The 25,270-nt window shown below is 39.5% G+C and overlaps 1 protein-coding gene across 8 annotated transcripts in view; it reads left to right on the forward strand.

Annotated features, from left to right (window-relative positions):
• ASPH (aspartate beta-hydroxylase) overlaps nt 1-25,270 on the forward strand; it is a 201,373-nt gene that overhangs the window by 17,010 nt on the left and 159,093 nt on the right. For 5 of the 8 annotated variants that reach the window (XM_054017214.1, XM_054017215.1, XM_054017216.1 and 2 more), the window contains exons 2-4: nt 21,607-21,756; nt 22,273-22,317; nt 23,893-23,961. In XM_054017214.1, coding sequence (XP_053873189.1) covers nt 21,607-21,756; nt 22,273-22,317; nt 23,893-23,961 — 264 coding nt within the window. Of the gene's footprint in view, nt 1-16,790; nt 17,023-21,606; nt 21,757-22,272; nt 22,318-23,892; nt 23,962-25,270 lie in introns of those variants that run through there. The other 3 variants (XM_054017218.1, XM_054017220.1, XM_054017217.1) reach the window with 3 other exon arrangements.

Raw genomic sequence — 25,270 nt, forward strand, 5'->3', positions numbered from 1 at the left:
AGATAAAATGAAAACAGCATTTATCAGCACTCTACATAACTGTTGAAAAGTTAGTTTGTTTCTAGAAGTATCTAGAATATCACATTTTGTCTTCTCAGTAAGGCAGAAGTTCTTCAGGTCCTCAGTGGAGAAGCATATTTGGTGATCGGGGACATTATGGATCTTCGATGCAGCTTTTCTTCCACATGTTTGTCATGTGTTTGAATCAAATAGGTATTAGAGTGTCAAATGCTCTGAGTGTGTGTATGTTGGGGCAGAGCGGGATTATTACTATTAATTAGTTAATATCCTGTTACACAATGACTGACTTATGCTGCTGCTAGGTGCAAAGGCACCAATGCCATTAACCAGTTAGTGGTAATGCAGAATGTCCAGCATCCTGCAGTGCCACGGGTTTTTAAGGCCCAGCTTGACAAGGCCCTGGCTGGGATGATTTAATTGGGGTTGGTCCTGCTTTGAGCAGGGGGTTGGAGTAGATGACCTCCTGAGATCTCTTCCAACCCTAATATTCTATGATTCTAAAATGAAGGGAAAATGGTAAATTTGATCCCTGATGCAGGGGATTATGGGTTTAAGTAATAAATCCATAATGGAGAAGTACCCATATTTCCTGGGTATCCTACTGCTGTGTGACTCCAGAATAACTACCTAAGTGTGTCAGAATGGACTCCTGAAAATAAGGTCAGGTAGGATGCTAGGTTTATATATAAAGTTATATTGGACAAAGACAGACAGAAAAGTTGCTGTATGTTGACCTGTGTAATTGATTAAACTTACTGTGTCATAACTATCTACTAAATTACAGGTCCAGCTATAATGTATACAGAGCCATAATCAGGTTTCACATGTTTGGTATCCGTTAGTTCTCCAGGTGTACACATCAGCGATTTAAAAAATGTAGGCAGCATCTGAATTTCTAAACTAAATTTCTAAAGTTAAAGCAGCTTTCTTAGCAAAACAAATTAGGGCACAGTCCTTTATTTTATTTCACCCTTTCTATGGGTCATCTTTGCTCTTCCCACATTCCCCAAAAATGAAACAAACAAACAAAAAAATCCTTGATTTTTACAAAGGAATTAAAAGGTATGAAAAGTAGGTCCTGGAGTGCACAACTGGAGGTCAAGTTGTATAGGGTTAACTGCATAAGTTGAAGCTAATGTGAGTCACCTTATTATACAGGCATAACTTTGAAAATCTGAAGATGTGAAGTACAGAATCTTTGAATATTCAATTACTGCAATAAAACTTTGAAGTAATGTACAGTAGTAGTGCTACAAGACAAACTTGTGTAAGCTTATATTATGAAGTGACAGTTTAAGTGATACCATTTGCCCTTGCTGTTTCTGTAAACTGAAAGTAAAGCTTCTGTACACAGACTGTCACTAAAAGAATAGTTCAGTCTTTTAAAAAAAGCTTCAGTTTTTAAAAATCTGCACGGAAACACGGTACCTCTGCTTAATGCCCTTGTTAAAACTGTTTTGAAGCTAATTCTTTTATTGGATTCTTCATTGTAGAGAACTTATGCAGTGAAGTTCTGATTCTATCCAGGTGGTTCTTTCTTGATGAAGATCATAAACTGGTAATTTGTGTGGAGAGCATGCAGTGGTTGACTCTTTCTACCCCCCTCCCCCTCCCCCTCCCCCAACTGCATCATATGGACTGACTTCCTGCATGGAGAGTTTTTTTTGTGTGACTTCATTTGAAATGAAAAGTAAATCTTACCTGTATGAACTGTCTTGAAAACATTGCAATATAAAGTGATTAGATACACATATGCTGAAATTTGAGAGACTGTAATATTTGTACTGTTAAAACTCTTTTGTTTTATAGTGTTCACAATTAAAGATCCTAACTTGTGCTTTTGTACATAGTATAACTTATTTACTACTGCATAGTGCTGTTGGCGCATGATACCTAGTTATGACAAGTGTTTAATACCAAACTCTAAGAATGTTATTGAGTAAAGTCTTGTTATAAACTACCATATATACTAGTTCATTAGCCTGTTCGTTTATAAGCCAACCCCCCAAAATGGATAGGTAAAAATAGCAAAAACTGTATGACCCTTTCATAAGCTGACCCTCTATTTCAGGGGTTGGAAAACTTTGGCTCCCAGCCTGTTAGGGTAAGCCGCTGGCGGGTCAGGACATTTTGTTTACTTGGACGTCTGTAGGCATGGGGAGCCCCTCAGCTCCCTGTGACAGCGTTTTGCCATTCCCAGCCAATGGGAGCTGCGGGTAGTGGCGCCACAGGGAGCTGAGGGGCTCCATGCCTGCAGACACTCCAGATAAACAAAATTATAATGTATTAAATATTCAATAATTCCATAGAGTTTAAAATCATCAAATTTTGGTGTAGACCTGTTTATAAGCCAACCCCTGCTCTTTGGTGCATCACTTTTTTACCAAAAATATTCAGCTTATGAACGAGTATATAGGGGAAGTGCTTTTTTTAAATATAGAATGGTGATTTGCTTTGACGGGAGAAGAAAGGAATTTGAGTTAACCAGAATTCGAGTTATTCAAAATTAGCATGATTACTGGTCCACAACTAGTTAGAAATCTACCATACCATCTCCCATGCTTAGTACTGTGAAAAGATGTGGACAGTAGTTGGAAAATCTGCTCATAGAAATTGTTTTCTACTAAATGAACTTTTAAGGATTAATGGAGAGAAGTGATACTTTCTATTATGGATCTGATAAATGCTTAAGGGTGTCATTTTAAAAGTTTGGATGCCTAAGTAGAGGCATTTGAAGCCAGATCTAGACTTCTAATTTGTGTAACTAGCTGAACTCAGTAAGAGCTTCAGGTGCTTAATGTTTTTGAGAATCGGATTGCTTTAATGAAGTGCCAAACTTGAAGTTCCTAACTTCAGAAATTTTGACACGAGCTTTTAGAACACTTTTTGAATGTCTCCATAATCTTAATAACCTTTTATGATTGCAAAATAGTACAGGGATAATTGAAGTGTAGCCATTAGAATGTCTTTTCATTTTAGGTAACTCTTTCAAACCATGGAAGAAATTCAGTCCAGCAAAAGAACATCTCAGCTAGCTGCTCTCCCATACTTTTAATTGGAACATATAGCTAAACATGATAATAAGAAGTACACTACAGAGTAAGTGAATATAGAACAAGGAGGGAAATATTTTCTGTCGAAGAATCATGGTGTTAATTAATCAGAAATTGAAAACTTAAAATACTTGGTGACTAGAAATTGCCATTTAAGGTGCCCAGCGCACCCTCTACATTCAGATGAGGAACACTTCTATGCTTACAGTATCTTTTTATATTTAGTCTATGTACTTATATCACATCCATTCCCATGGCATCTTAATTATTTCCCCAGCGTGGGACTGAAGCCACATCACTAGAGCGAGTAGAAAAACGTCTACGGGAATGTGTCAGTTTTGTCAGCTCTTCTGATAGAAACCAGGCAGGTTTCTTGGCAGCCCTCCCTGGAGGGCTGCCACAGAGCTGAAATCCTGGAGACCTGTTTGAGCCATAGCAGTCAGGGCTTCTAGGTTCTACTCTCCAAGTCGGGGAACCTGAAAGCAGGGCTTCAGAGTCTCCAGCCAGCTCAACGATCCTCTTCAACCTCATTTTGATATATGCATTTTTTTAAAATTCTTAATTCCTATTCCACTGGAAGATTTGAGATTTTGTTCTGATGCAGAAAGAATTAAAAAAAAAAATTATCAGTATTTCCTGCTGAAGGGGAATGCCAGGTTCCAACCAGCCCTACTCCTCACCCACATACAACCAGATACACATCATGACTACTACTTTGAGTAGATACAGCAGTGTATTCCACTTAGGAATGTGCATGACCAGCACACTAGAGCTGGAGAAATTTGCCTATAAGTAGAGGGGTGGCACTTGCACCTCATGGCCATATTCCCTTCCTGGCTCCATCAGGCAGCGCCACCCTCAGCTCCTTTTTACTGCTTGTGACTCGAGATGGAGTTCTGTGGTCTAAACCTCACAACTAGTTCAGTCGTCCCCCCCCCCGCAATTGTGTATAGTTAGTAGTACCCTCAGTGTTAGAGTAGTGTTAATTGTAGTCAGTTTTCCTTTGTGATGCCCTCACTGGGGTTTTGTTTGGGGGAGCAAACCCCACGTGCAATGCTTGCTCTGTTTTGGCGAGGCCCATGTGAAGGAGCTTAGCGTGATCTGAATATTGCTTAAGAAACAGACTCATGTGGCCTTGGGACCTTTATCTGAAGCAGCACCTGCTTGGATAGGCCATGCGGCTTGCTTCGGTACCAAAGCCCTCCTTGGTTTGGAGATTACCTTTGGGCTCTGAGAGTGCTGCTGCTTCACATTCTGGAGCAGGTGCCTCTCTGAATAAACAGGAGCTGTTTTCCTCAGCACAGTTGATGGAAAAAGTTGCATAAGACTCCTTTTGATCCTGGGGTGACTCTTCTGCTTCCCCAGAAAAGCATGGATGGGCATGGAGTTGGTGCTGCCGTGCAGGGTGTTGTGGGTATCTTTAACCCTTCACTGGTACCAAGTAGGGAGGTTAGAAACCCTGTACTACCGACTCTTGTTCCAGCTTCTGGACTCAATGGATGCCTGGTACTGATGAGGGACATGCCAGTACCAACTGTTTCCATATTTGGTGGTTTACCAGATAGCTACACACCTCTTCTGCCTTTTGGTTCTGATCGCTTTGGTTCAGGACTTTGCCTGGCTGCGTCAACTATAGCCCTGTGAATTGAACAAGCCACTGAACTATTGGGTATGTTCCCCTTCCTCAGGGGAACCCTGCAGCAGTCGGCACCACAAATGCTGCTGTGCTGACTTTCACCATCATCAATATTGGTACCACAGGCACTCCGGTACCACTGTTCGCTTCAAGACCAATGCTGCTTCTGACATCAGCATACTCGGTACTGATGGTACTACTTCCATCAGCAGCACTGCTTCCTGCCTCGTTTTGGATGACAGATAAGTCAGACCTGCTACACGCTCCCTCTGGTCTTTCTCCATCTTTCTCTCTGAGATACCAAGACTTCTGTGTCTGAATTGGGGTTGTCATCCTCCCGCTCTCTATCGCCTGACCAGCATTGAGGGTTATTGATGGACCGTTACAGGTACCAGGATTGGCATGCATCTTGTGGTCAGGATGGAGGTCCTTGTCTGGTGTGTAGTGGCCACCAATACCGTATCCACATCAGTGGCCTCCATAGAATCTGTGGGACGCTCCTCAGTCGCAGGTGTCCCACTCTTCATGTTTCTGGAAGGCGAGATTGTCAGCCAGTTTTGCAGAGATGACCGATCTGCCACAAGCCCAGGCATGGAAGTGCTGCTCCCTGCAGAGTCTCCAGAGTTGTCCCATCTGAATCCATGAGCTCTGGAACAGAATCCAGCTTTGGTGCGGTTAAGATGATGTTGTGCTGCCTCTCTTGTCCTTCCCTTCAGTACTAGAGGCATACCAAGACCTATTGCAGCATGTAGCTGTTTTCCTCTGTATCCAGGTAAGGTTCTTGCACGAGAACATTCACAAATTGGTAGAGTTGCCTTCCCTATCAATGATGCACGTTGGCTTCAGTACCCCTTGCGGCTAAGTGCATGGAAAAGCACTGTTTCATTCCCATGCAGAATTTTGAAGAGTTTTACTGCTGTCTGACCTTAAATTTCCTAGGTTTAACTGCAGTGAATGATGGAGCCCAGCAGGGCAGGTTCATATGCACCCCCAAGGATAGGAACTCTGAATGATTGGACCTAATGGGGAGAAAGTTTTACAGCTCTTCCTTATAGATATGAATTGATAACCATCAAGCCTTGCTGTCCAAGTATGACTTCAACCGGATAGCTGGTCAAAGTTTGCAGGTCAGCTGCCCAAGGCTTTACAAGAGAGATTTTGGGCATTTGTCACTCAGGATTGCTTGGTAGCTAAGACATCTTTGCAGTCCATGCTAGACATCATGGCCTCTGCAGTTGTCATGACCGGGCTTCCTGTCTATGGAATTCAGGTATTGCCCCCAATGTCCAGCAAGTAATTGAGGATTTGCCCTTTGACATCCAAAAACGGCTCTCAGGTGAAACTTATGAGACTCTGCTCTCCTTTAAGGGCTATCATGTGGTCCTTGGGAGTGTATGTGCTGGTGGTGCAGAGGCACCACTATGATGTTCAACAGTGGCGGCAGCAATATCATCCGTGCATGGTTGGACAGCCTTTCCCTCCTCTGAGGCAATGTGACTACCCCAGAAAGAGTGATAGATCCCACAGAAGAAAGTAGTTGGGCTTGAGGTTTAGACAGTCCAAGCATCCATTTTGACTCCTTGGTCCAGAGCACTGTTGTAGTTTGTTGCTCCTCTCACCTCATCTATGGTCTTTGGGGAAAGGCTGGCCTGCTTTCACAATGCTTTGGGCTCCGTCACCACCAATAGCTGGTTCCTAAGCACTGTCTTATCAGTTATGCCATCAATTTCCTCTTCACACCTCCTCCCCATCTTTCCTCCCGTCTCTTTAGGGACCCCTCTCATGAGATATTGCTCCTCAAGCAGGTCTGTTTTTTTTCTGGCTTTGGGAGCGGTGGGAAAGGTACTTCCCAGTATCCAAATGCAAGGGAGGCCTAAGACCCATCCTCAACCTTTGCAGCCTCAACAAATGTATGGGAGGTTCTGAATGGTCACTCTATTGACTATCTTCCCTGCATGGTCTCAAAACAATGGGTTTGCTGCTCTGAATCCATACTTTTCATGTGGTGATTTTGCCTAGCCAGAGAGAGTTCCTTGAGTTTGTTGTGGTGGAATACCCCCAGAGTTTTTACTAAATGTGTGGTGGTTGTTATGGTGTATCTCACAAAGAGGGAAATTCACATCTTCCCAGATCTAGACGTCTGGTTACCTAGAAGCAGATCCAGAAGGGAATTTTTTGCTCATGATGGTACCACATTGAACTTGTTCAACCCATCAGGGTCTCATCCTAAACACCGGAAAGTCAATGTTGGCTCCCACTCAAAAAATTGAATTCATTGAGGCACTGTTAGATTTTTAGGGATGTAAAATGTTAAGCAGTAAGCATTAGTTTTACCAGTTAACCTGCCTTAACCGTTCACCCCAGAACTGTCCAGAGCAGCCCCGCATTGGCCCCGTGCTGGCTAGCTGGCTGGCTGACCCTTTAATCAGTTAACTGTTTCAATGAAATATTTTTTAATAGTTTAAACAGTTAACTTTTAAAATGATATTATGGAATCTACTAGGGATATTATGGAATCTACTAGGGATGTAAATACCAAGAGCATTTCTGCTGACTGACCATTTTCAAACCATTCACCATCTTTGTCTCTGTTTGGAGCCTTCCACAACAGTTTAGACGTCTGAGGTTCTTGACAACATGTCGATTTGCACACAGGTGGTCCAGTTTACAAGGTTGTGCATTTGCTCCCTTCAAATATGGCTTAGGATAGTCTACTGTCCTACTGTTCATCCTCTAGACAGGCTGGTTCATCGCTGTTCGCAGGTCCTGGATGCCTTGCAATGGTGGATGCATCCAGAGAATGTTTACCAAGGTTCTGTTTGTCTGGCTCTTGCCAGCCAAGTTGATTATTACTGACTCTCCCTGATGGATTGGGGGGGGGGAGAGGGCACCTGGTGTCGCTGAAAGTACAAGGACAGGTTGCAGCAGGAGGCCTCACTACATATCAGCTTGCTGGAGCTTTGGATCATATACAGTACATGTCACGCTTTTTTCGGCACTGTGTCGGAGACTCAGTGGTTCACATACATCGCGGTGGTATTCTCAGTGAGTATTATGTGAACGGGGGAGCACACTCCAGGTTGCTCTGCCTAGAGGAGAATATTACTCTGATAGCCATTCACTTACTGGGTTTCAGAATAATGTCGTGGACCATCTCACCTGGTATTTTTCCTGAAGTTACGGAAGGTCCTTGAAGACAAGTATCCTCTGGGACAACAAGAAATGTCATCTGTTCTGCTCTTGAGAGGGCCTCAGTCCAGGCTCCCAGTCCAAGGTTTTTTATCTCAGTTGGTTCTCCTGTAAACCTTCCCCCAATCCAGGTCCTTCTTTGGGCCATACTTAAACGCAAGGCTGGCTCATTCTTATTGACCCAGCCTCGCTGAGATAGTGGTGGTTCTCCGATTTTTCTCTTGCTGTCTATTCAGCCTCCCATACTGCTGCCTCTCCATCTCAACCTACTAATTTGGAATCATGGCTTCACTTTGCATCCTGAGCTCAGATCCCTATATTTCATGTCGTAGCTGCTGCACGGTTGAGATCTACTAGTTTTAAAATCGTCATGGCTCTGGTGACCAGAAACTCAGTGCAGGGGAGAACATCTAAGGGGAAAAAGGAGCTGAGCACTGGCATCTTCTGAGATAATATTAAAGGCACAATTTCAAACTGTCTGAATTTGAAGGAAAGATGGGAAGAATAGTAAGGGGCCAATATGGCCTCATCAGGAACTCTTTAGGAACCTGAAAATCATATCGAATCTTACAAAAAGTGCAAACATGGACAGATTGCTGAGGAGGCTTACAAAGAAATAGCGCAAGCATGTAAGGAGAAAATCAGAAAGGCTAAGGCACAAAGTGAGTTGCACTTAGGAAGGGACAGTAAGAAGTTCTCTAAATAAATTAGAAGCAAGGGAAAAACACAGAAATTGTAGGTCCACTACTGAGCAAGGAAGGAGAGCTAATAATAATATCAAGAAGGCTGAGATGTTTAATTCCTGTTTTACTTCAGTCTTCACTGAAAAGATTAATGCTGATCAGGTGTTCAGCACAATATTAACAATGAGGTGGAAGGAACACAAGTTAGAATAAGGAATAGGTTTAAGAATATTTTGATAAGTTAGAGGTATTCATTTGAAATTTTAAATGTGCAACACAAGTTCTATCTTTTTGGAAAACCACCCCTCCTCCCCCGTTAACAAAGTTAATGCTGAAAGTCTAATGGTTAATACCCAAGAAAAAATACACCTCTACCTTGATATAACGCTGTCCTTGGGAGCCAAAAAATCTTACCGCATTATAGGTGAAACCGCGTTATATCAAACTTGCTTTGATCCGCCAGAGTGCACAGCCCCGGCGCCCCTCCCCCCCGGAACACTGCTTTACCGTGTTGTATCAGAATTAGTGTTGTATCGGGTCGCGTTATCGGGGTAGAGGTGTATTACACATTCTTGATGAAAATTCTACTTATTTTTTTTTTTTATAAACCTCTAACATTACAAAAATCTAGAAAGGAACAGCTTAAGGATGGAGCCTCCTCCATAGTGCCATATACTCTTGCACTGCTTACCCATGCATAACTTTCTGCTAGAGGAGAATGTTATCAACAGAGCCATGTTGGCACTCAACAAATCTCTAAAACTTCATTAGAAAAGTAAGAACTTAATACTGGTAGTTCAGTGACTGTATATGCAGGCAGTATCTGCTTTTGTGCTGTGTGTTTTTTTTTAAATGTAAAATAGATTCCCTTGGGTAAATCTTCTAGAACTGTCCAACATCATATGATGAAAATAAGATTTTTTTAAAACGGTTTGCTTCAGTGAAAAAGTATTACCTAATCCTCTTTTTATACTGACTTTCATCAATAGTCTTTTTTTTTTTTTTTTGTAACTGAATTGACATCATAGTTTCTGTAACAAGATATATACATTTTAGTGGGAAGAAAAAGAGAAACCTGTTTGTTCAACATTAACTAGTCTGGACTGATCACTGATTTATTTTTTAAAACCTAGAAAGATAATGGAAGTTGTAATAAATGATCTTCACTTATCCTAAACTTAAGTTAATGGTCTCATTCTATGTAATTATTGGAAACCAATCTCCCATTGGAAACAGGTAATCAGTACCAATCTTAAATCTGTCCACTCAGCTCAAACACTTGTCCAAGTCTTCATATCACTTTTGGATTACCATATCCTCCTTACTGATTTCTGTGATACCACATTCCCCCTTGCAAAATACAACATTAATGATTATCTTCCTTGTACATTCTGAATGTCATTTTCTCATTAGAATCTTTGCCATGGCTCCTTCTGCACCATTTAATCAAATTCAGACTTCCACTTTCACCTTCAGGGTCTTTTGCTGGCCTCCCTTAACTGCCCTTTGTGTGTGTTTATAGACTGGATGCAAAAGTGAGTGTAAATTAGACTTTAGGGTAGTGATTATTTTTCTGCTGTTTGTACAGCTTCTCATATGACATGGTCCCAATCTTAGTTTTGGGTAGAGCTGGTTGAAATCTGGAATTTCCATTCTGCAGGAAGTTCCAAAATTCTGAAAGGGGGTGGGCCAGAACTCTGCTCAGAACAAAAAGTATAAGTTCAGAAATTTTCTGCAGAAGGCAATTTTTTTTTTAAATAATTGAAATATTTCAGTTTGAAAACTTTAGAAATATAATTGAGCCTCGGAGAACCAAGGGCTTTCAGGCTCCGTGCTGCAAAGCAGAGAGCCTAGACTTTCTTGGCCCCTCTCCCATCACTGGATTCATCCTGCCAACCCCTAGCCCTGGCTTACCCCAATATCCGTTTCCTATACTCCTGTTCTCATGCTGCACAGCGTCTCTGACAAAAAAATCCCTTGAGCAGGTTGACTTCTTACAAATTACACATTTGTTCTTTTGATTCTACCATTTTTAAGCTAAACAACTCTACTTCTGTAACTTAATTGAATCTCATGCCTGCAATCCCAACTGCCTTTTTGCCACCTCTAATGGACTCCTCAAAATCTCCCCTCCTCTTGCCTCTACTTCTCTCCCTGCAGAGATTTTACCAGTTACTTTCAAGAGAAAACTGATCATATATGGTGTAACCTTTCCCTTTCCTCCTCCACCGTTTCCTTCTCTCTGGTCACAGATGCAGAATTTTTTTTTTCCTCGCCTTCACTAACTCCTCACGGTGACACCATCCCATCTTCTGACGTCCCTTGTGCCTGCTGTCATCCCCTACCTTATTCTTCTCCTTAACTTCTCGCTCACCTCTGGCTCCTTCCTCTCACAGTAAAAACCTGTTTACTCTCTCCCATCTTAAGAAAACCCACCCCGGAGAGCACTTGCTTCTCTAACTAAACCCCCATGTGCTTTTTTATACTTGTTATCTTGAGTTCCTCTCCTCCTTTTCCATCCTTGACCCTCTCTGGTCTGGCTTTCACCCTTATACTCAACTGAAACTGTTCTTGCCAAAGTCTGCCCTTAGCTCTTCTTAGCCACGTCTCAGAACCAGTACTCCATCCTCATCCTCCTTGACCTGTCAGCTGCCTTCAGTGGAGTTGACCATGCTGTTCTTGAAATCTTGTTCTTTCTTTGCTTCTGTGATTGTCCTCTCCTGATTCTCTTCCTACTTCTGATTGCTGCTTCAGAGGATCCTCCTCATTCCCCTTCAGCTTCCTGTGGGGGTTCCACAGGGTTTTGTCCTGCATCCCTTTCTTTGCTCTCTCTCTACCTTATCTCTGCGTAGTCTCATCCTCAGACACAAATTCAACTACCGTCTCTGGCTCAGTTTCTATGGCCATTTGGGCCTTGGCACCTCTGTTGAGACTGCCAACATAGAAAAGGACATAGGAGGGAAGAGTTGGCCTGTCTTTGGTAGAGCCCTCTTGTTGGAAGAGTGAGGAACTTCTGCCTTTATTTAGGGATCCTTACCAAAAGTGGGCTTATTAACAGTTTTCAGCAACATCAGAAGTCCTAGCATCAGTCAAATCTATTCTAAGATTGAGGTCAAGAAACCCCTGCCGTGCTTGCTGTTGAGCTAAACTGAGTACATTTCAAACAGCAGAATGCAAGGACTTGCAAGGCAATGAATTTCTCATGGGACTAACCACAATTATGTATCCCTGTTGAGGTGCAGTTGCATCAAGGTGGCTAGCTGAATATTTTGTTTGTTTTTCGCTCAAACTTTATCCCAGCCATCTACAGAAATGTCATAGAAATGCTCATTTAGTAAATCTTAATCTGGGAAAACATTTCCTTGGCACTTTGTTAGCTAACTACCCTCTCCAATCTCTGAGACGGCTTGGATAGCCATATGGGAAAATAAGATAGCAGTGTCTTACAAACATCCACTTGCTTTTCAGAACAATTCCTTTTTCTCTATGGTTGGGATCTTCATCAAAGGTCTATCGGCCAAAGGTTTGGTTGCCTGTGACAGTTGCTGAATGGGCTCAGAGCACAACTGAAGCCCTATGGCTGCTGCTGTTCAAGGTCTTGAAGACAATCTAGACCCACCAGACTAGTTGTGGGCTAGCTCCAAAAGTGCTTCTCAAAGATGTTTCATTTTGCAATATAGAATGCAGCCAGGGACTTTGCAGATGCCCATGGTGCTGGGGAATTGAGAGGAGTGGTCAAACTTGCCTTTTGTAATGCAGGATTTGTATAGTACTGAATGTAGTATTTCTGTCAAAACATTAAGAGATACCTGTTGCAGGTCAGCTTTCATCATTTCCTTTATGCATTTTTTCTCTCTCTCTCTTCCTTTCATTTCCACTTCACCTGGGTCCATCTAATCCTGGTTTATCCTCTGAATAAAGTACAGTAACTCCTCGCTTAATGTTGTAATTGTGTTCCTGAAAAATGCGACTCTAAGCAAAATGATGTTAAACGAATCCATTTTCCCCATAAGAATTAATGTAAATGGGGGGGGGGGGTAGGCTCCAGGAGAAAAATTTGCACCAGACAAAAGGGGTGTGTGTGTGTGTGTGTGTGTTATATATATACACACAAACACACTATAAGTTTTAAACAATTTAATACTGTACACAGCAATGATGATTGTGGAGCTTGGTTGAGGTGGTGAAGTCAGAGGATGGAAGAGGGAGGGATATTTCCCAGGGAATGCCTTACTGCTAAATGATGATCTAGCACTCGGCTGAGCCCTCAAGGGTTAACACGTTGTTAATGTAGCCTCATACTCTACAAGGCAGCACAAATGGAGGGAGGGGAGACAGCATGGCAGACAGAGACAGACACACACACCGTGTGTGTGTGTGTGTGTGTGTGTGTGAGAGAGAGAGAGATGCGCATTGCCCCTTTAAGTACTGACCCCACTCTAAGTACATTGCCTTTTTAAGTAGATCAGCAAGTTGAGACAGCAGCTGCTACCAGCAAGCTCCCTCTGTCCTGAGCCCTGTTCTGTGTCCTCCTTGCTCTCTGGAGATGGGGTAAGCAGGGGGGGGAAGAAGTGGGGAGGAGGGACACCCTGACATTAGCACCGCTCTTCACCCCACCTCTGCACAGCAAGCAGTAGGCTCCCAGGAGCAGCACATGGCAGTGGGGGGAGGGACAGCTGAACTGCCGGCAATTGATAGTCTGCTGGGTGGCTGCCGCACAGGGAACTTATGGGAGTGGGGAGCTGATAAGTGGGCTACCGGCCCACCCTGGTTCCAAGCCCCCACCAGCTAGCTCCAACGGGCTGCTCTTTCTGAAAGCAGTGGCCAAAGCAGGCGGCTGCCAAACAACGTTATAAGGGAGCATTGCGCAACTTTAAACAAGCATGTTCCCTAATTGGTCAGAAACGAAACAATGTTAACTGGGATGACTTTAAGTGAGGAGTTACTGTACTGTTTGTCAGACCCATACTAGCAGTACAGTGTATTTTGCTCATGAAAAATGTTTTTTTTTTTTTTTTCCTCTGGTGTGTTTTTCTTAACATACATGAATACCCCACTATGCATAGGAATTGATTGGTATTAGCATAGAACAGGCTAACCCTTTCTTTGAGTTTAGGAAATTCTCAGTTTATGTGTTTGTAGGGAGAAGACCCTGGCCTGTGACAAATAGCACACGTCCCATAGTCCTGTATTAATATTGCCACGTTATAGTAAGTGATTGATTAGTAAATTATTTATAGTAAGTATACGAGTAAGACTTAAATTTTTTTTAAATAACCTACCTAGTTATAATTAAAAGATATTGATAGTGATCTAGCACTCCCAAGATTATCACAGCTTTACAATGGCAAGGAAGCATTCTAGCTAAGAATGGCTAAAGTATGACTAAGGGACATCATTTTCTTGTGTATATACACAGAAAATAACTAAAATTAATATACTGGTGCAAAACAGTAATCCAGCAGAGCAGGATGAAAGATTCAGACATGGGACAAAAAAAGTTGGTAGAAAGAGTAGGATGCTGTTGGTCTACCAAAGTCTTCAATTATGAAGACTAGGTAGATGAAGTTTGTGTAAAAGTTGTCAGTTGCTTTGGTAACTGACTGAATATTGGAGACCATATATCTCTGAAATTGCTCTCCCATCTGCTAACTATCATTTTTCATAGGAACGTCTTTAATAGAAAATCTACTTGAAAGTCAAATAAGAGAGGAATGAGCTTTCTTTAGTTACCTTTTCTGCATACCACTGTTATCTAATCTAACTAGGTTCTATACGTCCACCTTCTCTGAGCCCCTGATTAACCTTGTATGATAGCAGACCGAAAGCTTTATACAAAACCACATAGTTCACAGGGGTTCTTGCAACAAAAAATTTGGTGGCTTCAGAGTGCAGCCACCAAGTTTTGCTGTGGACGCTCTGACAATTTTTCCTAAAATACTTAATTAACTTTAGGAAAAACAAATAAATATGTACATATACAGGTCCAAATCAGTGTAATTTATTTATGTAGGGTTTTTTGCCGACTCAATAATAAAAATAACATAGTTGTCTGCATTTTTTACTGGATCTAAACAGAATGGAAACACAAATGCAGTGCTTTGCATGTTCTCTGTTTTTTGCTTGCGTTTTTTTTTTTTTTTTTTTTTTTTTTTAATGACTTGCCAGCTAGTAAGTCTGTTTCTATTAAAGGTGATATTTGTATCTTAATATCACTTTTCATAGCAGCAATCTTGCTAGCTAGGAGGCAGTGAAAAGTGATATTAACAAACATGTGAAAAGTGATATTTGTAACAGACTTATTCAGCCCTGGTAAGCTGGAGGACAAATTAAGCCTTGGATTGGGAGGTGGGTAGGGAGGCAGAGTGGGCCAGGGGCAGCAGCAGGGGCTAGAGGCGATGGGGTGGTGACCCTAGACAAGGCCAGAGCCTGCAGCCATAGGATGGAGCCTGTTGCCGTGTGGCCGGAGAACAGAGCCCACCACCCCAGAGCTGAAGCCAGAAGCTTGAACCTCACCACTCCTGGGAAGGTGGGGAACTCTCACAGGCGTTTGTGGCTCTGCTGCTTCCCCCCCGCACCCCTCAATCACTACCCAGGAGGCTGTGGCCACAAGAAAAGCCCCTGGTGGCCGCATTTGAGAAACAAGTGTATGCTTATCGTTGTCAAAACAGCATTTTCAGATATCCGTGTGTGATAGACTATACATAGTAATTACCTTAACTGGCCCCCATTATATGGCTACTGTCTCCACTACCTATTCTGTGTCTTTTCCCTATTATTAGAATTCACTTCCTATTTTATTGTACTTGAATCACAAGTTATATTCGCTGAGCACTGCCAAGTCAGAGTAGATGCAAAGTTTTTAAAATTTGTGTTTGGTTATGCCTTCTTTTAAAAAAAAAAAAAGGGGGGGGGGCTTTGAGGAAATGTTTAGTTGGATGATCTGATTTTTAAAATTAGTTGATTATGGTTACTCAACGCGTGTTTAAAATTTTTTTGTGAATTACTGCTTATTAAATTGTCATAGTATCTCCCATTAACACCTTATTTTCCTCTCTAGTGTTGTGAATTATTTGCAGTTGTATTTTGGGGTTTATGGTTTCTAATCAACAAAAACAGAGCAAGTATGTTTATTTTCTGCAAGGCAGTAATACTGTATTTGCTGTTGCCATATTTGGTGATTTTTAAAAAATAAATAGCCATATCCCTGTCTATAGTATAGGCTCCACTATATGGCTACTGTTGTTGGTAAATTACTTGACTTGTTTTCTCAGCATAGGGAAAGCATTGTGACCTAAAGAGAGCTTTTGAGGATGAAGGGCATTGAGGATTAAATATGTGGAATGTAGCATTGTCACAGTTATCCAATTTTTCTATCAGAGCACCACTGTGGATGTTGGTCACCACTGAATCGGTTTAGTTTTAAATGGTAACAGTCATGTGCAGGTTTTCAGAACAGAAAAGGAGGTGAAGGATGTCCCTATATTTGATTGTGCTACATGATTTTAGAAGTGTTATGCTTCTAGAGAGATGATGTGATTGCTCTTGGTAAAATCAACATGGGCTTTGTAGGAAAATGCTTATTTAATAAGTAAAAAACTGTGTGTGTGTTTATGCTGCGGAGTTTGAGAAGTCATTTTGGGACTGAAACCGATTTTCATTCCTTCTTGCTAATGCAAAATGGCCAATAGCCCTGACCCAAATTAAGAATACTAGAGGTGAAGCTGAGGTGCAGTTGAAATATCTGGAAGTTACTCTGAGAATAAATATGAATTCCTGGAGGTTCTTAGTAGTCATGTTTAAGAGAATTTTCCATTTGTAGTTATTTAGCTGTGTTTTATCCTTAATGTGGACAGCAACAAGTTTCAAATAAACTATTTACTAAGGATGTTAGGAAAAAGTGCATGTGCCAACGCAAGTTTCTTGGGTGAAGGCTAGCTTGAAAAATGCTACATAGACAAACTCTGGGTCCAGACTTTTGTTTTAGTTTATGCTGCTGGATCTAATGCCCTTACAACTCAGGCATTGAGGCATGGCTTATTACAAAAACTACAGCAGCACAGTTTGTTCTGTTTCATTTGCCTGGTATGTTTGGTGTTCAGGGATTAAGGGAGGAGAAAGGACCAGCTATCCAGAATGCTTTGTTAAGAGGAGGGAGTAAATTTGATTGTCGTCAGCACTGGATTTCCATATGAGTGCTTAAAAGTCTGTAGCTTGTGAAGATGATTGCTCTAAAAATAGCTTCAGAGTGAGTTTGCAGTCAGGTCCAGTTTCAGGTCCTAGCTGAGTTAGCTTTATTAAACTTTCTTTTTTTAACCACTGTTGCAAGACTAGATTGAGGGTAACTCGTTCCTTGTTCCACTTGGATGTTGATTTTGGACTCCAATATACTTATTTTATCCATGGATAAGGGACAGTAATGCCATGGCTGAAGATTCAGGTATAATTCTAACCTTTGGCAGAAACTAACCAAACAAATGCATGATTTGTGATTTGGCTGTCTGTTTTTTGTGCTCAACAGAATAACCAGCTTATTGTAGTATGTGGGTGCTTTGGATTCAGTTTACTATTTTGCTCTGCATCACAAACTGTTTTATTTTTGCTATTTAAATGAATTCTGAAGTAGAGATCTTTTTTCCTAGGTTTTATGGCAGGTGGTCAGTCATACTCAACATAGTTTTTTAGCAATATATTCCTATTGAAATGGGAGGAATATTTTTTTACATGTGAAGGTTTCACTTGAACATGCTGTTGGTTTGTTTGTTTACTTTATTTATTTATTTATTTATTTAAGGTAGAGCAAATTTCCGAACATATTAAGAACCGTAGGTAAATGAACAAATTTGTTCCCATATAACCTCTTTATTCATAGAAACCGGTCCTAGCCAGTAGGTTAACATTTGTTATTGAAGAGTATTATGCAGTTCAAGACACTTATGACATCTGTATAAAGACATATGGCAGGATAAGCAAAGGCTCACCAGATATGGAAACTGACCTACTTTCTGCATAGCTGATATGTGCAGAGAAAGGACTTCAAAGTTGAATTAACTCCCTGGAATGAGTTCAAATCCAGAGTTAGTATTCCTTAATGGTTAGCTAGCTTTTAGGTCTGACTCTGTATATGTATGTTTGCCTCTGCAAATGATGAATGAATCTTATGATGACAAATTTAACATTTGCTTTTAAAAAAAATTGTTGCAAGTTAGAGCAGATCTGTTTTGTTTGAGTTCTGTATAGCAAAATTGTTCAAAGCACTTAGAGGTTGGGAGTCAAAGCTTGCAAATGGAAGCTACACTTGTAACAGATGTTTGTGTTTGTAGGATCTGATTCTGCGAGACTTGGATACAACTGTTTTTTAGAAGTGGAAGTGTGCAGCAGTAATATTTTTATTAATTAAAAAAACTATTATTTAGATGTCCTGTCTTGTTGTCTGTGGTACATAGTCCTTTTTCCAGAGACACATAGTGGTAAAGAAAGTGCCACGAGAGAAAAGAGTATAGAAAAATGGAAGTGTAAAATAGAATCCTGCTATATTTGCTTATGCAAATACAAATAGTTTTCTTTAATGATACGATATACGATCTTTGTCACAGACTTCTTTTAAAACGCCCATTTAATATAAACTGTTCTCATGAAACATAATTGTGATTATGTACTTGTAAGAGTTGGATGTGTGGTGGTTTAGCTTATAAAATGGCATATTTATCTATGCTCTCTGTAAACATTCAGTAACTTCTTAGCCAGGGAATTTTTTTTTTATTCCTAATTTTTTTTAATGTGATTTGTAATATTTGCTGAATATTACAACACATTGTTTACCTTTGCCTGCAACCTTCCCTTGTGAATTTAACCAGTAATCATTAGTGTATTGAACTATACTCACATGTCCAAGCATGAGGTTAAACCGTCCTAATCTTTTTCTAAAGATTATTGGAAACCCCATACTAGGGGAACGTTATGGTTAGAATGTCAAAGAAACAGAATTCTATACTTCTTTTCTGTTCTTATAATCTGTGCTTCTAGGACCAATATTAAATAGAATTTTTTTCCACTATAAATATTGCATCAGTAACAACTGAGCTAAGGCAGCTGTTTTTGTGACTCTTTACTCTGCATATGATGCAATGAATATGGTGAAAGGTTAGCTTAGTATGTCTGTGATCCTGACAACAAGGAGGAACTGGAAGCCCTTCTGCGCTGACTTCCCCTCCCTCCCCTGTCCCTCTCTCATGTAAGTCAGCTAAAGAGGCCACCACTGTCCCTGCTTCCTCTAGCCTTATCTAGGGCTAGTACCTTATAGTGTGCTTTTTTTTTTTTTTTACTTTTGATCATTTAGGTCTAGTTTTGCCTAATTAATCCTACTAGAGATGGCAAACAAATATTTGATTAGACTTAATATGATAATATTGACATTAAACACAAATCTTAATCACAGTACATTAATGATGCTTAAATAATCTTTGTATTTGAAAAACGTATAACATATCTTTTTAATTAGGTAAAGATTTGGCCTAAACTATTTGGGTTAACCCCATTGTCTGGCAACCTTTGAAAAGTTGAGCCATTACAGTAACTTAGCGGCTGTATTGTTTGATTATAATACCCTTTTGTAAAGTTTTTACTTTTCCCCGGTGGGTTTGAAGTGCATGCACGTTACACATCTAAATAATCACTAGTTCCTTTTCCTTCTCATTAATTGTATTGGCCGACTCCCTTCACCTGTGAGAAAATCCAGGAAAAAACTTGATTATTCTGTTCTTCATTTTATTTACGTTTATAACGTGGTGTGTGTTCTTTTAAAAAATGTGGCTAATGTTTTTTGGTATTTTTACTTTTATTTTTAAAATAATTCATGAGCTTTCTTATTTTTAGCTGTATTTTTTTCATTGTAACTTTAAATGTAAATTTAATATCTCCAAGTAACATCTTGAAGGTTTAAGAGATTCTCCAGATGCATCAAGAGCATTGATGAATTCTGTGCTTTCAGGACCATAGTTCAGATGAATGAGAGCTGTTAATGGATGTTGCTTCAAAAAGGGACTTAACTATTAGTTAATAAAGTTAACCAGTTAAACAATTAAAATTTAGTTCGTTTAACCAGTTAGCCGTTAACCAAGGTCCCTCCAGCCTGCCTGGCGCAGCGGGGATCGGGGGTCCCTCCGGCTGACCTGGTGCAGTGGAAGCAGAGGTTAACGGTTAAAGTCAGTTAATGGTAAGCTATTGCTTACCTGTTAACCGTTTAACCTTTTACATGTCTAGCTTCAGATTATCATTTTTCTGGAGTTGTTTTGAGGAGTCTGCTAGCTGTGCTTTCTGTTCCACAGAAAAATTGAACTTTGGTTAGTCAGTATTTGGAGTTCCTCCTCAGTACTTTTTCCAGGTTGATTTCCCCTCCCCCCCCGAATGCTTGACTTTTAACCATTTTCAGTAGACATTGAGTCCTTGAACGGGGTGATCTGTGCTTCAGGGAATGTAGATTGATTCAAAGTAGGATCTTGGGTTGCTGCGTGGCACTTTTTATGAAGCCTTCCAAAAGGGTTTAAGTCTGTGCTCTAAGGCATATTCAATTTTAGGAGGTTCTAGCTTCCTTTATGGAAGTGGCCTACTCCTTCCATTAATTTATGCCTAAATTATTTCTGCTTAGCATGTTAGCTGAAATACTGTCTTCAGTTTGTTTTCAGGGAACAGTTCCCAAAGATTTGTGCTCTGGATACATTAAGGTCTGTAATTACTCTTTAAACATTATGGGCTGTATTAACCAAGTCTTAACTCAGCAATGCAAGGAGTAGGTTGTTCTCCTGCTTAGATTATGACTGTCTGCAAGATTAAGACTGGAGAGCAGGGACTACCTGTCTAATTCTTCTGTGAGAAGTGGATGGGGAGTAGGAATAGCACTGGGTCTGCCATCACTTGCCAGCAAGAATTGTTGGCTAGGTACACAGCAGGGAGTAAACTGCTGTATGAAAATGTTTGAAGTAACCTTTTCCCTAGAGCAAGGGGGAAGCAGGGGAGAAATTTTGATGCTCTGAGTCACATTTCTTTCTCTGCCCTTAATAAAGGGAAGCTCGTACCAGATTGTAACTTTACAGTTTAGCTCTTTGAATTGGGTACATAATACACTAACTCTGTTTTTAACATGAAGGCTTTAGAAACTTTTGGCAAATGGATAAAATCCATCATTTGCCTCATCCTTTTTGAGTAGTAGAGAAGGGAACAACAAGGTGTCTGAGTTCCAGATCAAAACCTGTAATGTGTTCTAGCATTTGAGCTCTGTCTACATACGTGACAATGGTGTGGTTTTTTTAAAATGAGTTACCTCAGTCAATTTATCTTAACTAGATTGAAAATCCCCTTTAAACCAGTGTAGATCTGATTTAACACCTCTTAGATCCTTTGATCTGGTCATATTGTCACTTTGGTGGGAGCCTAGGAAACAATACAACCAATTTAAACCATCTAAAAGGAGTTAAACTGTGTATATACTGGCATTAAGGAGGTGGATGTTCAATCACATTAGCTTCACTCATTTAAAAAACACACTTTTTGCCGTGTACGCAAACCCTGGAAGTCTATTACAATTACTACTACTAATAAAGGAGATAATAGTAGTGAAAGTAACTTAAACCTGATCGAAAACTTACACTGATCTAAAACTTGTCAAACTATCTATGTCACTTGGGGTTAAGATGACTTAAGCCCTGGTACTGAGCCCAGAAAACTGCTAGGTCAACAGATGAATTTTTCCGTCAACCTAGCTACTGCCTTTCCAGGGGGTGGATTTACAACAGTGATTGGGGAAAACCCTTTCTATTGCTGTAGCAAATGTCTACACTTTAATGCTATAGGGGTATATCTGCAGTTGTGCCACTGTAGTGCTTGTAGTGTAAACAGCCTTACAAAGGTTATTGAGCACTTCGTATTACTGAAACATTATTTGTAAAAACATGCATACTTTTATAATAAAATATTATGCCTTCTAATAGTAATCCAGTTTCCATGTTTACACATCTTACTTTAACAGAGACAAAGCATGGAGGAAACAAGAATGGGAAGAAAGAAGGCCTCTCTGGAAGCTCATTTTTCACCTGGTTTATGGTAATAGCACTGCTGGGAGTTTGGACATCAGTAGCAGTTGTTTGGTTTGAACTTGTAGATTATGAAGAAGTTCTAGGTAAGAACTTTTATGTCTTAATATGTATAATTTAGTATGTCAGAAAATGTGCTACGTGTATCTTCGTTCATTGAATAGAAGCATTTTCCGATTTTCAGGAAGAAAGACTGAAGATTTAATCTTGCCTTCAGATAGATGGGAGCACATCACCAATTTGTAAATTAACTACTGCACATATATTTTCAAGTGTATTATTTTTACAAGATAAATATGTCAGTGGACTCCATCCTATGATAGGATGCATACTGTGCTTTGTGTATCATGCTTAAAATTCACAATTCCAATAGTGTTTAAAAAAAAAAAAAACTTCATATTTGTTAGGCGCTAAGAAATCTGTCCAGTGTTCACCTGACATTACACATGCAGATGCTTTGTTAGTTTGTCCTTGATCTTTGATGCAGGTGAAGCTAGGAGAATATTTTATACTTGAACTGTAAGGTTCAAGCATCTGATTTAAAATCTGATCAGGGTCTGATGATGCAAATAATGGTTTTTGTATTTTTACCATGCATGCAGCCAAAGCAAAGGACTTCCGTTATAACTTGTCAGAGGTACTTCAAGGTAGGCTATTGGGAAACAAACTTCCTTCACTCTCCCTGGGATTAAAATCTTATGCTAATCATATTCTGCTTTACTCTTTATTTTAACTTTTAAAAAATTGTTTCTTTCCTTCAGTCATCATTCAAATGAAAGACTCCGGCATTCTATTATTTCTGACTTTTCTTCCTATTCTTGGAGAAAATGCAATTCTTCTTTACTAGCTGAATGTTACAGAATTTCTAACTATGTACTTTAACCTGAAAATCAACAGCAATAATTTAGATTTCATTGTTGCAACAGAATAGTGATGGCTTACTTTGTCTACTCTGGACCTGTTCCTGGAATTCAGCTTCCACCAAACTGTGTCTTATTTTCTAAACTATATTTTAGTTTATTAAAATATTTTCTGTAGGATTATTTTTTGTGGACAAGAACAGGAAAATAGTGGTTACTTTTTGTGTTTTTGTTTTTTGTAGAAATTCTGCCACGGTTTTAGTGGTTGGTGACAGTTCTTTCCTAAAGGAAAAAAGCAATGGCATGCTCACGATAAACTGATAAGCTGTGATAACCTCTAAATTTTACAACTCCTCCCCATGATTTTACAGCATTGTGAGTCAGGCTTGAGTTTTGCCATGATATTGAGATTATCAAAAACTAATTAAGTATTAAATGACCTACTAATTCATTTGTTGATCCCAGGAAACATCTACTTTTAGATGACATAGTTTTAGGTAATACTTTATTTTCTAAAAGAGACTACGTTCCCCGGAGTGTTAACTCTATGGCTGCTAGAGCTACTGTGGCCGAAATAAAAGAAAAGCAAGACCTCTAATGTTCTGATCATGTATTAAAAATCTTTACTAGATTTTACTGATTAAGTCAGCTACCATTTATGACATGTTGCTTTTGCTTAGCCATATATACCAGGGCTCATGACTAGTGGTGGTGATATGCCCTGGATGATGATTAGTTTCTTAGCTATAGTAAACATATGTAGCCATTGGTGAAATATCTGTGAATTCTTTCCCACTTTTTGTGGGATATGGGCTGCTTCTGTTCCATTAACCCAATACGGAAACCAGTCACCATAATTTTAACTGTCCGATTAACATTTTTATATATGGGAAGTGTCTAGAATAGCAGTCAGTAATTAGAAAGAAAAAAGAGATGGTGATTATATGATTGCATAAATTTGGTTGATTTCACCCTTTCAGATTGCTCGTTTTTACACTGCTAGCTTTGAATTCAATACATTCAGATAAAGTGCACAATTTCTAATTGAATTATATACTTGCTATTGTGAGTGACAGACTAAAGAAATTATGCATTGAAATAGATATCGACCATACTCCAGTAAGAATCACATTTAGAGAATGTGTTGTACTCAGTATGGTTTTGCAGTTTTACGCATGACCTAAAATTGAGTTAAGCAGAGAGAGGCTAAATTGTTAATGTTAATAATAATATATTAAAATATAAAAAATATATACAACCAACTGTATATAATGAACACATAATGAACACATGTTGAACATATTACTTTAGAAGCATTTTACTCAAGTCCTTCATCCTTATCCCTTCTTTTTTGCATTTTAGGCAAGCTTGGGATATATGATGCTGATGGAGATGGAGATTTTGATGTGGAAGATGCCAAAGTTTTGCTAGGCAAGTACACATAGAACTTTTTGGATTACAATCTGAAGGCTATGTTACATAGACTTCAATATTTCATATGGCTTGATTTGTCTTAGTTTATGATATTAAGTGATTAAATCGGGAAATAGAGAAATACCTTAAGAATATAATTCTTTGCATGAAAATTGTAGGAACTCTTTTTTTTTTTCCTCCTAGTATCTTTACAAAATAAGTAGAATTATTTAGTACCTCACATTGCTTGACTTTAAGATCCTCAGGCCTCAAAGTATTCACTTATCACTATACCAAGATATTTTTAATTGATTATTTTATGTAAGATGGACCAGTACTTCAAATGCTCATAGTATTACAGCATTGTTCAAACAAACATATGTCAGATCTATTGTAAATCAGGTTGTAGCAGAAATAACTAAATATTATATAAATGCTTTCAGTACATTAAAAGTATGAGAATTTTGCATTTATTTTCTGTTGTCAGAGGGGGGTCATGAAAGCTCCAAAGATCACTGTTTGCTTCCTTTGCCCTTCAAAGGTCTTGCATAACATTGATTATCCCTTTGACATAGAAAAAGCCTAGTGTAGGCTTCCTCTGGAGCACACCAACATTAGTCCATTTGTGCCTAGAGAATATCTTTTTTTGTACTCACCTGGAATTTTAGGGGAGATATTTCTAAAACATAAACTTCAGATACTACTCATGTCAATGCACTACAGCAGATTCATTAAGACCTCTGGACCACCATGTCTCAAACTTGGATCAAGACTTGCACAGTTATTTCACATGTAGCTGAAAATAAGTTCCATGTTGGGTTTTGACTTCAGTTTTTTTTCTTTTGTTCTTTTGTTCAAATTAACCCATTCAGAGTTCTGGGGACATATATAAATGTTACCAATAAAAAAAAATACATATACTGTTTGGACTGATGTCCAAACTAAATCTTTCTGAATCTCTCCCACAATTCCCTTCCACTCTATTATAACAACATTGATCATTACAGTCTTTTAAAAAAAAAAAGTAAACAGGGATCCTGAATAGAGGGAAATAAGGAGCAATATATTGATATCAAAACTCACCTCACTGTTGAAACTAAAGAGAAAATAATTTGTGTTTTTGTTGATTAGAAAACTTTGAAAAATTGTTACTCCGTGTACAAAGCTGGTGAAATACTTTGTCATCAAATGGAATTAGAAAGAGTAACTATTTACCTTCACTGTTTGCATCTTGATGGTGCATCATTGCAAAATATTACATAAGAACAGCCATAGTGGATCAGCTCAAAGGTCCATCTAGCTCAGTATACTGACTTGCGACAATGGC

This window comes from Malaclemys terrapin, chromosome 2 (assembly GCF_027887155.1).
Source record: "Malaclemys terrapin pileata isolate rMalTer1 chromosome 2, rMalTer1.hap1, whole genome shotgun sequence".
Taxonomy (NCBI): domain Eukaryota; kingdom Metazoa; phylum Chordata; order Testudines; family Emydidae; genus Malaclemys; species Malaclemys terrapin.